The sequence below is a fragment of the Ascaphus truei genome, chromosome 9 (genome assembly GCF_040206685.1).
Source record: "Ascaphus truei isolate aAscTru1 chromosome 9, aAscTru1.hap1, whole genome shotgun sequence".
Lineage (NCBI taxonomy): Eukaryota > Metazoa > Chordata > Amphibia > Anura > Ascaphidae > Ascaphus > Ascaphus truei.
In genome coordinates, this window is record NC_134491.1 from 24,353,620 (window position 1) to 24,367,268 (window position 13,649).

The 13,649-nt window shown below is 43.4% G+C and overlaps 1 protein-coding gene across 1 annotated transcript; it reads left to right on the top strand.

Annotated features, from left to right (window-relative positions):
• Positions 1 to 10,741: 10,741 nt before the first annotated feature.
• RPS29 (ribosomal protein S29) lies at positions 10,742 to 13,447 on the top strand. The gene is made up of 3 exons (XM_075613870.1): positions 10,742 to 10,897; positions 11,596 to 11,695; positions 13,287 to 13,447. Exons 1-3 carry the CDS (start codon positions 10,836 to 10,838, stop codon positions 13,293 to 13,295), a joined length of 171 nt encoding a protein of 56 aa, XP_075469985.1. The 5' UTR covers positions 10,742 to 10,835; the 3' UTR covers positions 13,296 to 13,447.
• Positions 13,448 to 13,649: the final 202 nt, after the last annotated feature.

Consider the following 13,649-nt stretch of genomic DNA (forward strand, 5'->3'; position numbering starts at 1 on the left):
ACCTCGCCGCGACCAAGTCGCCACAGAGGAACCCTCCGCCGCAGCCGCTTCTACGATTAGGTACATTTTAGGGTTGACCGGGAGCTAACATTAAGGTTGTTACTGGTTAGGGTAGAGGGTTAATTTAAGGGGTTGTAGGGTAATTGTATAAGTTTTTTAGGGTAGGGGTTAGTGTTAGGGGATAAGATTAGGGTTTTTTAGGGTAAGGGCTACAGTTAGGGACTTACCTTGGTGGCGCAGTGCCCCTACGGCGAGGTGAGTAGGGGGGTCACTTGGAAAAGGCTGTTCCTAGACCGCCTGGAGGGATTGTTGTTTTAAAGTTATTATTATTACTATTATTATTTAACTGTGCTTGTGGAGCAAAGCATTGCAAACATCTCTTAACAGCGAAAGGGTCACGTTATACAATTATTACACAAGTACTAGATACATACAGCATTATTTTCCCATAAAAACATAAAAACCACAGCGGGTGGCAGAAACGCGGAGGGCTTTTTCCCCCCACAGTTTTTCTTATCTCATTGCTTAAAGATTTTAAAGGCTCACGTTACAAAACTGATAGGAAGAAGCAGTTATTCCCTGTGGTGCAGCAAAAAGGATTTGGAGAAACGAGAATTGGATAATTATCTGTAATTAGATGATACCAGCTTAATCTCTAGATATCGCTAATTAAACGGAATGCTTCAAGAGCACTGAATCGACCTGTGTTTTTATTACATTGCTAAGAGTTTGGAAGAATTCTACTTTCAGATCTTCTGTTGTTTTGTCTCCAACACACAAAAAAAACCTGTTAGACTGTATTCAAACGATCTAATTAACAGATATTAAAAAGTATGAATTGTAAAGTGATAACAAGCACATGCTGTGAACACGACCCCAGGGACTGCTAATCTCTCTTCTTTCATTAATTATAAATACTCCAAAATGTACTTCTTCGGTCTAATAATGCCTCGAAGTATTTAAGGCGGAAAAAGCTAAACAATTTGCTTATTTTTGCGATCTGTGCAGAATTCTTCATCCAAGATCAATAGGGCGTATAGGGTTCACAATAAGGGCTTATTCACAAAGCTGTACATGTACGTGTTGCATGTATGGCAGAACTGTCACCAGGTGAAAGAACATACAGTATGATAACGAGCCTAAAAACAGATGGGATCCCCCTTTCCCGGCTCCCAAAAGGTGTCACATCTGTAAGTTCCGGAGCACATACATATGCCCAGTCTCTCAGGCCATGTAGATGGTGCAGGGTTGTTGCTGGCTGGACGTGGATGAAAGTATGAGTAGAAATGGGCCCCAGGAACTTTTATAAAACAAAAGTGTGTTTATTGAACACAGCCCAGATACACTTCACATATATAGAGTAGACAGTGACGATGATGATACAAACACATGCCACAAATAGAAGCTTTAGGGAATCATCCTCTATCAGGCCTGGGACCCGCTGCGCCCGGCAGCGCGGGCGGCTGCACGAGCTTTCCCCACCAGCAGGGGAATCCTCCCGAGCCGGTCCCGGTCCCCCCTGGCTGCACAGCTCACTACACGCTGTGACGCATCAGCCGCTAGGGGATTCAAGAGAATTGTAATTCCTAGCGTTGACGCGTCACGTGGTGTGGCTGTGAGCCAATGAGGAGGGGAGGCTTCGGGAGAAGGGGAGGCTTCGGGGAGCGGGGAGGAGAGTGTGGAGGGAAAGCAGCGTGAGTGCCTGTCTGTGCCTGTGTGTGTGTGCCTGTGTGTGTATGTGTGTGCCTGTCTGTGTTTGTGTATGTGTGTGCCTGCCTGTGTGTGTGTGTGTATGTGCGTGCCTGTCTGTGTTTGTGTGTGTGTGTGCATGAGTGTGTGTATGTGAGTGCATGAGTGTCAGCGTGTGAGTTAGTCTCCTGCTGCAGCCAGATAGTGTCCCTCTCCCAGTGCTGTCTGTACAAGCCCAGCCGATCACACACCTAGGGCAGCCCGCAGCAGCTCCCTGCTGCAGCCCGAGCCCGTGGAGGGGGGGGGGTAGCGGGTCCCTCCGCTTAAACCACGCCCCCCGCTTAAACCACGCCCCCTCCCTCCCACTCCAGCCCCGGCTCCCGCTCCCTACAGACCGCATATCGCGGTCTGTGTCTGTCAGTGCCCCGCCTGTCTGCAGTGCTGGCGCGCTGATGGAGGGAGCGGGGCCTTAGCCTTACAGTGGTGGCCAACTCCAGTTCTCAAGGGCCAATAACAGGTCAGGTTTAAAGGATATCCCTGCTTCAGCACAGGTGGCTCAATCAGTCTGAGCCACCTGTGCTGAAGCAGGGATGTCCTTAAAACCTGACCTGTTGGTGGCTCTTGAGGACTGGAGTTGGTCACCCCTGCACTAGCCATTAACTGCTTAAGCAATTAGTAGCCAACCAAGAGGATGCTACGCAGTGTTCATAAAGGGTTCGAGATACCAAAAATATAAGACAGGTGATCCAATAAAAGAAGAGATTCAGCTGAAAGGCCCGAAGCCTTTATAACTCTGCATTACTGCCTCCAGCCTTTCTGCTTTTATTGGTGCCCTTGCTACTTTCCCTTCTGTTTTTGGTATCTTGGACCCTTTGTGACTTCTATTTCTAGGGTTTCGTACTATATGCTTTCCCCTTTTTATTATTGAGATCTTTGTACTGATTGATGCTGTAGTTTGCCGGTGTTATGTTTAGGGACCTATGTTATTTGTAGGGATCCTTCATACTAGTCGTACCCGGGTACATGTATGGATTACGAGTGGAATCTCATGGGATTTCCAAGTGTCCCTATGCGCATTTTATATACATCCCAAGTACCTTGTGTATTATGTGTTATGTAATGGATTAACGATCATTGCCTCACCCTGGTCTCTTTTTAAGTATGTTTAAATTAGTGTTTGTCTTTCTGGCCTTTTGTAGACTATGTAATACATTTTTGCCATTTTTTAAAAAAAATGATAATTTCCCATATTATTATTATCGTTTATTTGTGAAAGAATATTAATTCAGATTTGAACAGGTAAGTGGTGAGACATCCAGGAGGCGATTGCAGAGAGATAGTTGGAGACGCGACACGGGAGAGAAGGGGGAGAGGTAAGGAGAGGAGAAAAAGATGTGGGTGTCATCAGCATAGAGATGGTACTAAAAGCAAAACGATTGCATTAGTTCACCAAGAGGAGAAGGGCAGAGGCCCAAGGACAGAGTCTTGTGGGGACTCCAACAGAAAGAGGGAGTGAGGATGGGGAGACATCAGAGAAAGAAACAGTGAATGAGCAGTTGGAAATGTAGGAAGTGAGCCAGGAGAAGGCTGCGTCACGGAGGCCATTGGAGAATATTTAGGAGAAGGAGGTGATCGACATATAGTGTCTCTTCCCACATACAGGCATACTCCGGTTTAAGGACACTCACTTTAAGTACACTTGCGAGTAAGGACATATCGCCCAATAGGCAAATGGCAGCTCGCGCATGCGCCTGTCACGTCCTGAACTGCAATACCGGCTCCCTACCTGTACCGAAGCTGTGCGCAAGCGGGGAGACTATAGAGCCTGTTACAAATGCGTTATTTACATCAGTTATGCACGTATATGAAGATTACAGTACAGTACATGCATCGATAAGTGGGAAAAATGGTAGTGCTTCACTTTAAGTACATTTTCGCTTTACATACATGCTCTGGAGTCTGGACCCATTGCATACGTTAATGTGGGGTATGCCTGTATTAATATTTCTCCCTCTCTCCAGCCTTGTGTCCGTGTTTTTCTTTTCTTGTTATAAAGAAAAATATAAGCACCGGGAATTAACCAATAATGTTTGATGAAAGGATTTCCTGAGTTACGTGCCATTCCAACACTGTTTTTATTTTTAACACTCTGATGCTCTCGTTCAGGAGATAATACGTTTTTAAATATTACGTGTCGGGGAGGTTAAAATGGAGGTCTCCCGGGAGTGCAGTGCAGGCTAAAGGGTTACCACGGTAATCTCAGGACATTATGAAAACTGTGATTTTTTTTAACACTAGAAAAACATATGTACCGTATTGGGCTGAATATAGTACGGCCTCGCACATAATAAGACAGTAAAGTTTTGAAGGTGTTCTACGTGAAAAATAAAAGGTGTTAGGCTGCGCATATAATACGAGTACAGTTATCGGAAGGACATTTTTAGGAAAAAAACATAGCACTATATTCGGGGCAATACGGTATTTTAAAGAGCAGGATATGGTCAGGGAACAGGATACTAACATTATATGAGTTAAACTCATATACTCCTCTTTAAGGGGTTACAATATATTTTATGATCTCTGTGCTGATCAAGATAAAGTCTTTTTGTTACTAAACACAGTACATTTGCAATGAAAAATAATCAAGATAAAGGGATATGTAGGATACAATAATAAATTATACAATCAGTATCTGAGCCAAAGCTACTTTTTGTGGGGAAAGTAAGAGGAGCTGGAGTCCTGCCATCTTTCTTTTAGGGATCCACAAAAAACACCATACAGGCAGTCCTCGTTTTACAACGCTTCCTTTTACAACGAATGGCTTATCCAACGCTATGCAATGCATACCCATGTTTATTTTTACAACGCCAAAATGGCTTATCCAACGCTCTTACGACGCTTTGCAACGTTGTTTATGTGTATGTATATATATACACACATACACATAAACAACGTTGCAAAGTGTCGTAAGAGCATATATATAATATTATACTATATATTTTATTATTTATTATGTTATATTATATATATAATACAGTATATACACTATATAATGTATGTGTGTGCTACATATCTTATTGCCTACGTAAAATATTTGGTGTATTTTAGTGTTAAAAATGCCTTCAGGAACGGAACCTTTCATTTAAACAGTGTTCCTATGGGAAAACGTGTTTCGCTTTAAGACGTTTCGCTATCCAACGCCATTTTGAGTAACGCATTGTGTCGGATAACCGAGGACTGCCTGTACAGTGATTCAGATGATGAAAATATTAGGAATGGGAATACTAACTGCCAGCGGATATAAGTTTTTTTTCTCACCACATTTAGTTGAATGCTGAGTTAGGTATGTACCTTTTTTTTTTGTTTCAATCTTTTTTATTGTATTTTTTGAGACATACACATCTTTACATTGCAAGGGGAACATCACATTAAAGTCGGTACATATTATACCAAATATTTTCAGACAGTATTTTAAGATCCATAGTTATGGTTCCATGTTGTTCCCGTTTTTTCTTAACAGTGATCTGCTGATCCGTAGTCTCAGGTGCAAATAGAGAAGATAAGATAGAAAAAGGGTAGAGTTGAGAGGAGGGGGGGGGGAGAGTGGGGCTGGGGGAGAACTTAGTAGAGTGATTGGCACTGGGACTGACTCTCCCCTTGCCTACTTATCTTTGGAGTCAAGGCTCCCATGTTCGGTAGAACTGATCCATGGGTAGATTTAGTTGGGCAGTCAGCCTCTCCGTGCACATAACTTTGTTTATTCTTTTGTGCCCCGTTCCTCTTGATGGGGCGTACATTTTTTTCCACGCTGCAGCTAAGGAACATCTCGCCGCGGTTAGAATGAAAGAGATCAGTTATGTATGTACCTTTTTTTCGTACACAAACACCATTGACTGAGCCATCCTTGAAACCAATAGCTTTTGCCTGCTTTGCGTATATCTGTTAATGACAGGTCACTGCTAGCGTATATACATCATTGTCATGTTAATACTGCTACACCATTGCAGCAGTATCCTGGGACACAGACAGCAGGCTGGTTCAATGGGACCCAAAGCACATGATTATTTACCAAGAGTGCCAACCTAAATGAAAGAATGGGAGTAGTATTTCTATTGTCCTATGTTTTAATGATACAGCATGTCATCAGCAGAAACCAAATCCCTTTCTTTTCATCTTATAAACAATGCATTTTCGTTGTGTGAACACTTTCTAGTAATTCTCTGTGTCAATTGTTATTGAAACGTTAATTTGGAAGATATTCTTGCTGGTTAACGTGTGTCATTTCTTTGTTAGCGAGATGGTGGGGGAAAATGGACAAGAAGCCTGCCATTGATTTGCACTGAGATGCCGGCCTCCAGTACACTGCTGTCTTGCTGCCATGAAACGCACACCCTATGCTGCCTCTTTGCGACCGTGGGCCAATCAGAATAGTCAGGGGCGCTGATAGGCTGGCCGTGTGCCCTCGCAGTGCGCGGGGAAACTGCGGCGATCCTTTACAGGGGAGAGGCTGCAAATGGGGATTATATATGTTTGGTGTTGGGGGTTATATATAGGGTGACCAGATTTTCAAAAGTAAAAAGCGGTACACATTAGCAAATTATTTATAAAACAAATGACATCACTTAAAAATAAATACTATAATGATATTTGTCTAATAGCATCCCCATTTATGCTGTATTATTATATCAGAGGTTATTTCAAAAAGGATTGCTGACAGCACCAGTGAAAATCATAAACCTGTTCCGGTGCTATACTGCACCCCTTATCCACAACGCAGCCCCGGGGGACCCCCAATTAAGGTAATGATAAAACCAGCCAATAACCATATATATTTTTTTTTAACATATTTATTTAGTTACAGTATTGGAACCAGGAGTTCCTCCAAATGTACCCAGTGTTATTTTTTAGCTCCTGGGATTCCTTGGTTCCCAAGCTTCTTACTGTTTTAGTTGCAGTTGAATTTGGGAAATCAAAATGGCTGCCAAATGTGCTTTAGTGTCACAGACTAGTAGGAAGCAACAACGTCATCCAGGGGATGACTTTGCGGTTTTCTATTGAAGAACCGCGGACGCACCCTCTTTGAAAATGCCGGAAGAACACCCGCAGCAAAAACAGTAAGTATCTCTTACCTTATTGTATCTGTCCTGGAACCTCTCTGCATGTTCCGTTTCCCTGTTCTGGGGCTGCCATTGCTCCTCAGTGTAGTTGCAGCATTGTTGCTTCCCTCCATTGCTCCCAGCCTGTTGCCTTGGCAACCCCCCTCTGCTAAAACCTCTGTTGCTTTGGCTTCACTCCCCTCCTATATTTTGATAGTTGATTAGTCTTCTGCTTGTTCCTGTCTGCACAGGAAAGCGTGCTTCCTTTTGGAGCCAGCAGCCATCAGGAGCAGTCTGTACCTCTCCCCCACTTATGTCACTTACCCACAGTTTCCCTCCTGTGTTATTATTGTTTTGCCTTTACAATAAAGAACAGAAAGAAAGAAGGACTGAGTGTGCTTCTAAAGGGAGTGAGTGAACTACCTGGCTCTACCACTTGCCACAGTGTGCAGGAGTCAGAACATTATTACTTTATAGTATTTATTCCCAAAATACACACGCACAAATCCCATAGTATTTACATGTCGTATGTCTTTATACAGTACATAGTGTGACTGCGAAGAATGAGAAGAGTCTGCTCCCACTTTTAATGATATGATATGCATGCCGCGTAATAAACAGAGCAGACTTATCATCCTTCGCAGTCACACTATGTATGTACTGGATTCCACCTGCGGTACGTTAAAGACATAGCAGGGCATGCAAATACTGCATTTAGATAGCTAGTCAGCTGACAACAGCATTGTGAGGTCACGTGAGGTCATTGGGACATCATAATACACTGGATGTTGGGGAGCTATAAATGCTGAAGCCAGGAGGAATTAATCACTCATTCATCAGCATGGACCAAAGGAGGAGGAGAGTTTTCTTGTAACATCATCAATAACATTCTGGTGACCGATGGAGGCACAGAGAGATGTGAGTGCAGTTTACTATAATAGGGACCAGTTGGGACAAGTGATGGGATACCAGTCCACATGTGCATGTTGAATTATAGATAGTTGTTGAATTGGATGGATATTCTGCTTAAAATAATCAATTTCCCCCCCACAAACAAATGGGTTTGTTTTTTGGGGTCCATCCATCTTCTTCCACAGACAGTTTAGCGCCCCCCTCCTTCACACACAGTCCTCATTCAAACACCCATGTACAATTCAGCCCCCCCCCACCCCTACACACAGAGTCACTTTCCTAACCCTCAGTTTCCTTCTCTCCCAATCCGCAGAGCTGTCCCACAGGCAGGAAGCCAATCAGGATGCAGCGGGCAGCACGTCTGGCCCGGGATCTGCGAGGTATAAGGGTATAATGAGGGGGGTATTTGTAAAGGGGTGGGGTATATATGAGTGCATAAGGAATCAGTCCCAAGTCTCGGATTGCTTCCTGGCTATATCCTTCAGGATGGTGTTCTGCCCCCTTAAACTTAATATGGCTAAACCTGGGCTCCTCATATTTCCCAATAAACCAGGCCCAATATCCCCCATTTTCCATCACCGTTAATGATTCTACCATCAATCCGGTCACCAAAGCACGTTGTCTAGGGGGGACATTTGAGTCCTCCCTTCCCTTTTCCATACACATTCACTTTTTCCTCCGTAATATTGGAAAGATCCACTCTTTCCCGACACGCTGCTGCTAAAACTGTAATGCATGCCCTTATCTTTTCCCGTCTGGATTATTGTAACATACTGCTAACAGGCCTCCCTGTCTCACAACTTTCTCCTTTGCAATCTATCCAAAATTCTCTGCTCATCTCCCTCTTAAGTCCCTCTCCTGGCTTCCCATAAAGTTTTGCATCACCCACAAAGTTCTCCTCCTTACCTTCAAGGCTCTCCACTCATCTGCTCCTCCCTACATATCAGCTTTGATCTCTCGCTATGCCCCTGCTCGTCTCCCGCGTTTTACCCACAACTGTCTCCTTTTCATTTCTACTGCTCTCTCTCGCCTTAAAGCGAGCCCCTTACTGCCCCTTACCTGTGGAACTCTCTCACACTCTGTATACGCCAAGCACCTTCTCTCCCACCTTCAAGACAAACCTTAAAACTCAACGCATACATGAAGCATTTCAATAGCCTAGACCAGGGGTGGGCAACTCCAGTCCTCAAGGGCCACTGACAGGTTGGGTTTTCAGGATATCCCTGATTCAGCACAAGTGGCTCAATCACTGACTCAGTCTTCGACTCATGCGCATGCGCGATTGGTACTTGTCGGCTGCTCTTGCGCGACCGGCAAGTTCCGATCGGGCATGCGCACGAGCAGCCGGGAAGTGCCGATTGCGCATGCGCGAGAGCTTTGGCCCCATTTTTGCCGAGACAAATCTGGTCACCCTAGCTAAGTACAGCTGTAGGCGTTAAATAAATAAAGATATACATACAAAAAAACAAAAATAGTTAAGCTAAATTTGTGAACAAAATTGTGATACAGTGAACTGGTGATAGAATTATGTGTATAACACCTAAATATATATGGTGTAGAAAGTGATTGAGCTAAATCAGTGGGGGAAACTAAACCAAACAATATACATGAACATGTGAATATACGTATACCAGGAATGGCCCAAACCAGTTCCAGTGTGGTTAAGTGAACAAGAAGTCCAATTTCAGAAATGTGTTCCTATTGGAAACCGCTTGAGCTTCTGAGTGATGTAGCCAAACCACATTAATACCTAAAAGAAAAATGAGAGAGAAGCGCAGGCTCCATAGCATAATTCTGTGTGCAATTTATTGGGTTAAAAAGAAAGAAGGCCTGCAGGACCTGTGCTCACAAGGGGAGATAAAATGTACAGTATATCCTTTTCCAATCCGCTCTTGTGGCAAAGAGACAGTTTGAATCTCTGTGCAGTCTCCAACTCTGCGTCTCTGTGATGACGTCACACGTATGCTGAACATCCCGACGTGTTTCGTCACGTGAGTGACTTCCTCAGGGAGAAGATTGGAGAAGGATATTCCTGGATGTGAATCATATGATGCTGACAATACGAGTGCTGTGAATTTTCCTGCAGCCTTACACGCTCTGAGACAGTTCAATTCAAGATTTACTCCCAGGATTCCAGACGGCCTACTCTTCATGGATCCAGTGGTATCAGCCCCTGACTTCAGTCTTGGTGATGTCATCCATGATGAGAGATTTATCTCTATATGTTCTTATGTTATCTCCCCTTGTGAGTACAGGTCCTGAAGATCGTCTCACTTTTTAACCCAATAAATTGCACACAGAATTATGCTATGGAGTCAGTGTTGCCACCTCCCCGGGTTTGAACCGGAGACTCCGGGTTTCGGGCACTTACCTCTGGGCTACGAGTTTAGCCTGTCAATCTCTGGGTGGCGGTGGGGTGCGGCGGCGTCTCTGGCATTCTCCTGCAATTCCCCCTCCAACTGCAGTGAACATGGCTGCGTGGCATCAAGTGACGCCGCGTTGCCATGACAAAGTGACGCTACGGGACGTCATGAGGCTACGCGTCCCTTCTCGTTGTCATGGCAATGCGGCGTCATTTTATGCCGCGCAGTCATGTTCACTGCAGTTGGGAGGGGGAGTTGCAGCAGGATGCCGGGAGCGACGCCGCACCAAGTAAGGGAATTAAAAAATAATAATTATCCGGGTTGGCCTTCAGTAGAAGGTGGCAACCCTGTACGGAGCATGCACTTCTCTCTTTTTTCTTTAAAGCTATACATACATACATACATACATACATATATATATATATATATATATATACATACATACATATTCATACATACATACAGTACATAAAGGTGTGGGAGTATATGTGAGAGGGGTGGGGTTATGTATGCGGGATGGGGCTGTAATAGACTCATATGTATCTATTCTATTGTGGGAAATGTTGGGGGGAGTATGATGCTAGAGGTGGAAAATAAAATATATTTACACTTATCTATGTATCAATGTCTGGTATCAATAAAGTTATTGAATAAAAAAACAATGGCATGGCGCTGTGGTCAGGCGCGCGTTGCACCCTGGGAGCGGCCTTCCCCGGGTTGATTAGCGGCTGCGTAGCTCCGCCTCTTCCTTTTCGAGATCAGGGCTTTGGACAAGATGGGTCACCAGCAGCTGTACTGGAGCCACCCGAGGAAGTTCGGCCAGGGATCCCGCTCCTGGTAGGGGTGGCTCGGGCGGGTGTGTGTGTGTACACCTCTCGGCGTTTCCATGGGGGGGAGGTAGTTAGTAACTGGCAGGGCAGTGCCCCCGGGGAGGGGATGCCGCGTGCGGGTCCGGTAATGGCGGCGCGGGCCAGAGAGAAGCTCTGGGGGCGGAGGGGGTTAGATATGGGAGACGCTGTGGGTTATTGTTACGTTCGGAAACGGGCTCTCCTGCGTCCTAATGCCGACAGCGCATGGCACATGGGAGCCCGGCCTGCTCAGGCCTCACTCTGTGACAGGCCCCAGCACTCATCCAATGCACCCACGGCCTTACCCGCGGCACGCTTCCCATTCCACAATCACTGGCATGTGTTACATTGTCTGTTTATAGATGTGTGTATATAATCAGTCGGTGTAATATTGATATATAACAAGAGAACAAAGCTGAATCTGCGTGAAAAAAATCTCCCTGATAACAAATCAATGGAACTGAAATCCCCTATATTCTGAAATTCCTCCGATAAAGGTTTTAACCCGTTGTTATCTAGCCGGCTCTTTCAGTGCGGTTCCATCAAGGAGCACGTTGGTGGGGGGAGGGGGGGAGGGAAAGAGTGACTTTATGGGGAATATTATTTAAATAAATATTATTAAAATAAAGATCCTTTTTTGTACTGTTTCCTTGATCATTAAAATACATGTGCTACTTTTTCTCGTAGCCGCGTGTGCTCGAACAGACATGGATTGATCCGTAAATATGGACTGAACATGTGCCGCCAGTGCTTCCGGCAGTATGCCAAAGACATTGGCTTTGTCAAGGTATGTAGTTTCACTGGGAAGTGTCTAGCTGTGTTCTGCCACAGAAGCTGCAATGCATTGTGCACAGCCTGTAAGCAATCGGCACTTGTCTTTTTGCTCTACTGCTTGTCAGACTGACAAATACATCCACTGTGAGGTGTTGTGCACTTGTTAGAATTTCTTACAACAATTGACCGCTTTACTTGTATTTCCCCCTAAAATTATGAATGTGAGGGATTTATAAAACAATTAGAAGGATATCCTTTGGAAGAAAAGGAAATGTCTAATTTATTATGACACTAGAATGAGTTCTGAAGGTCTTCAGTCTGCGAAATTGATAAGGATCTGATCACTTTGTGTGAGCATTTTCTTTCATAAATGAAACACTGCTCAAATATTTTAGTTGGGTACCTTAAATACATTTTAAAAATGTGCCAATGAAGAAATATTCAGATAAATGCATAATTAGTGGCATGTTATCTTTATTAAAAATGTACCCAATGTTAGTTTATAATTAAAGTTGGTGCTGTAAAATGTGTAACAATACAGCGCCTCACACTTCTGAGAATATACATGCTGTTTTTGACATCAACTCTCAACAATCTTATGCAATATAAAATGTTCTGTAATGGTCTATACTTGACCAATAAGGATTAACGACTTCTGGGGTGCTATCGACTTAAAGCTGTGCAAATGGAGATAAAGTTATAGTTATGTCAATTTACCCAAAAATGCAGTTTTTGTTCGGGGAGTGGCTGTGGGAGAGCAGGGAGGAGTTAAAGTTGATCAGTAGAAAAATAAGGAGTACAGAGTGACTGTGCCCCAAAGAAAATTCACATATATTACCGAAAGCGTGTGTAATAAAGAATAACAATAAATTAAATCAGATCACATATGCACCAGAATTGCCTCATGTATAAACACTCCTATACACAATTGAAAATAGGGTGTTAGAGGCTCAGATGGTGCAAACAGTCAGGGTGAGCAGAAAAGCCCACCACATCAGTAAATAGTTAAATATTAGAATAAATATTGCCAACAGTTGGAGTGGAACGCTATACTATCCTAAAATGGATGGTAAATATAGATGGACACCTGTTCACAGTTGCACCCATCTTACAATTATCGATTGTATTTGTTTAACATTTATTATCACAAATAGTATGGTTTAGTTGATCACTTCCCAACCCCCCCCTCCTTGTTTTCACGAGTTAAAAGTTGTCTACAAAAAATGTTCATGGTCTGTGGTGGAATAAACTTTGCTATTATGTGACAGACTTTTGCACTGTCAATATAATCGTTTAACCAGCAGACTTTGAGTCTGAATTCATGTGATCTATCATTTATGGAAAGATTTTGTTCCGTCTAAAAGGCAAAGATAAGTCAATCTATCTTTATCAAATCCTATTCCATACTGGTTTATTTATCGAACCACATGCTATTTTGGTTTGCTAATGGCCTGGGGGGTTAATTAGTCATGCTCCTAGAAAAGTATGAAATCTGGCTTTTGCAGTGCGTTGTTTTGAATACATTTTGCACGTGGTTTTGTAATCTGCGTATTCGTTGTGTTCTTAATATTTGGCGATTGCATCTGAAAATGTTTGTTTTGCAGCTGGATTAAACATATTCCTCGTGACGAGATCACTATGGCCCTCTGGATTTGAAGTTGACCAAGGGACCGTACATTCAAAAGTTTAATCGGCACCAAACTGAAGACTTCTGATAACATCTCATTTTTTGTACATGAATAAAACTGGTGCAGTCTTCAAAATACATCTGTTTCATTGTTTTTGGCGAATGAATGTATCATTAACAATGTTCAGTGTGGTGGTACTATTCCTATTACCTCTGGAGTACAACAAACAATCTTATAAATTATCATTTTGTGAAGGTAGCATTAAAAACTTCTACCAGACGCGCAGAGAATTGTTTTTAACCCTTTGGCCAGGAATAACTTATTAGTTTATTTTAGAAC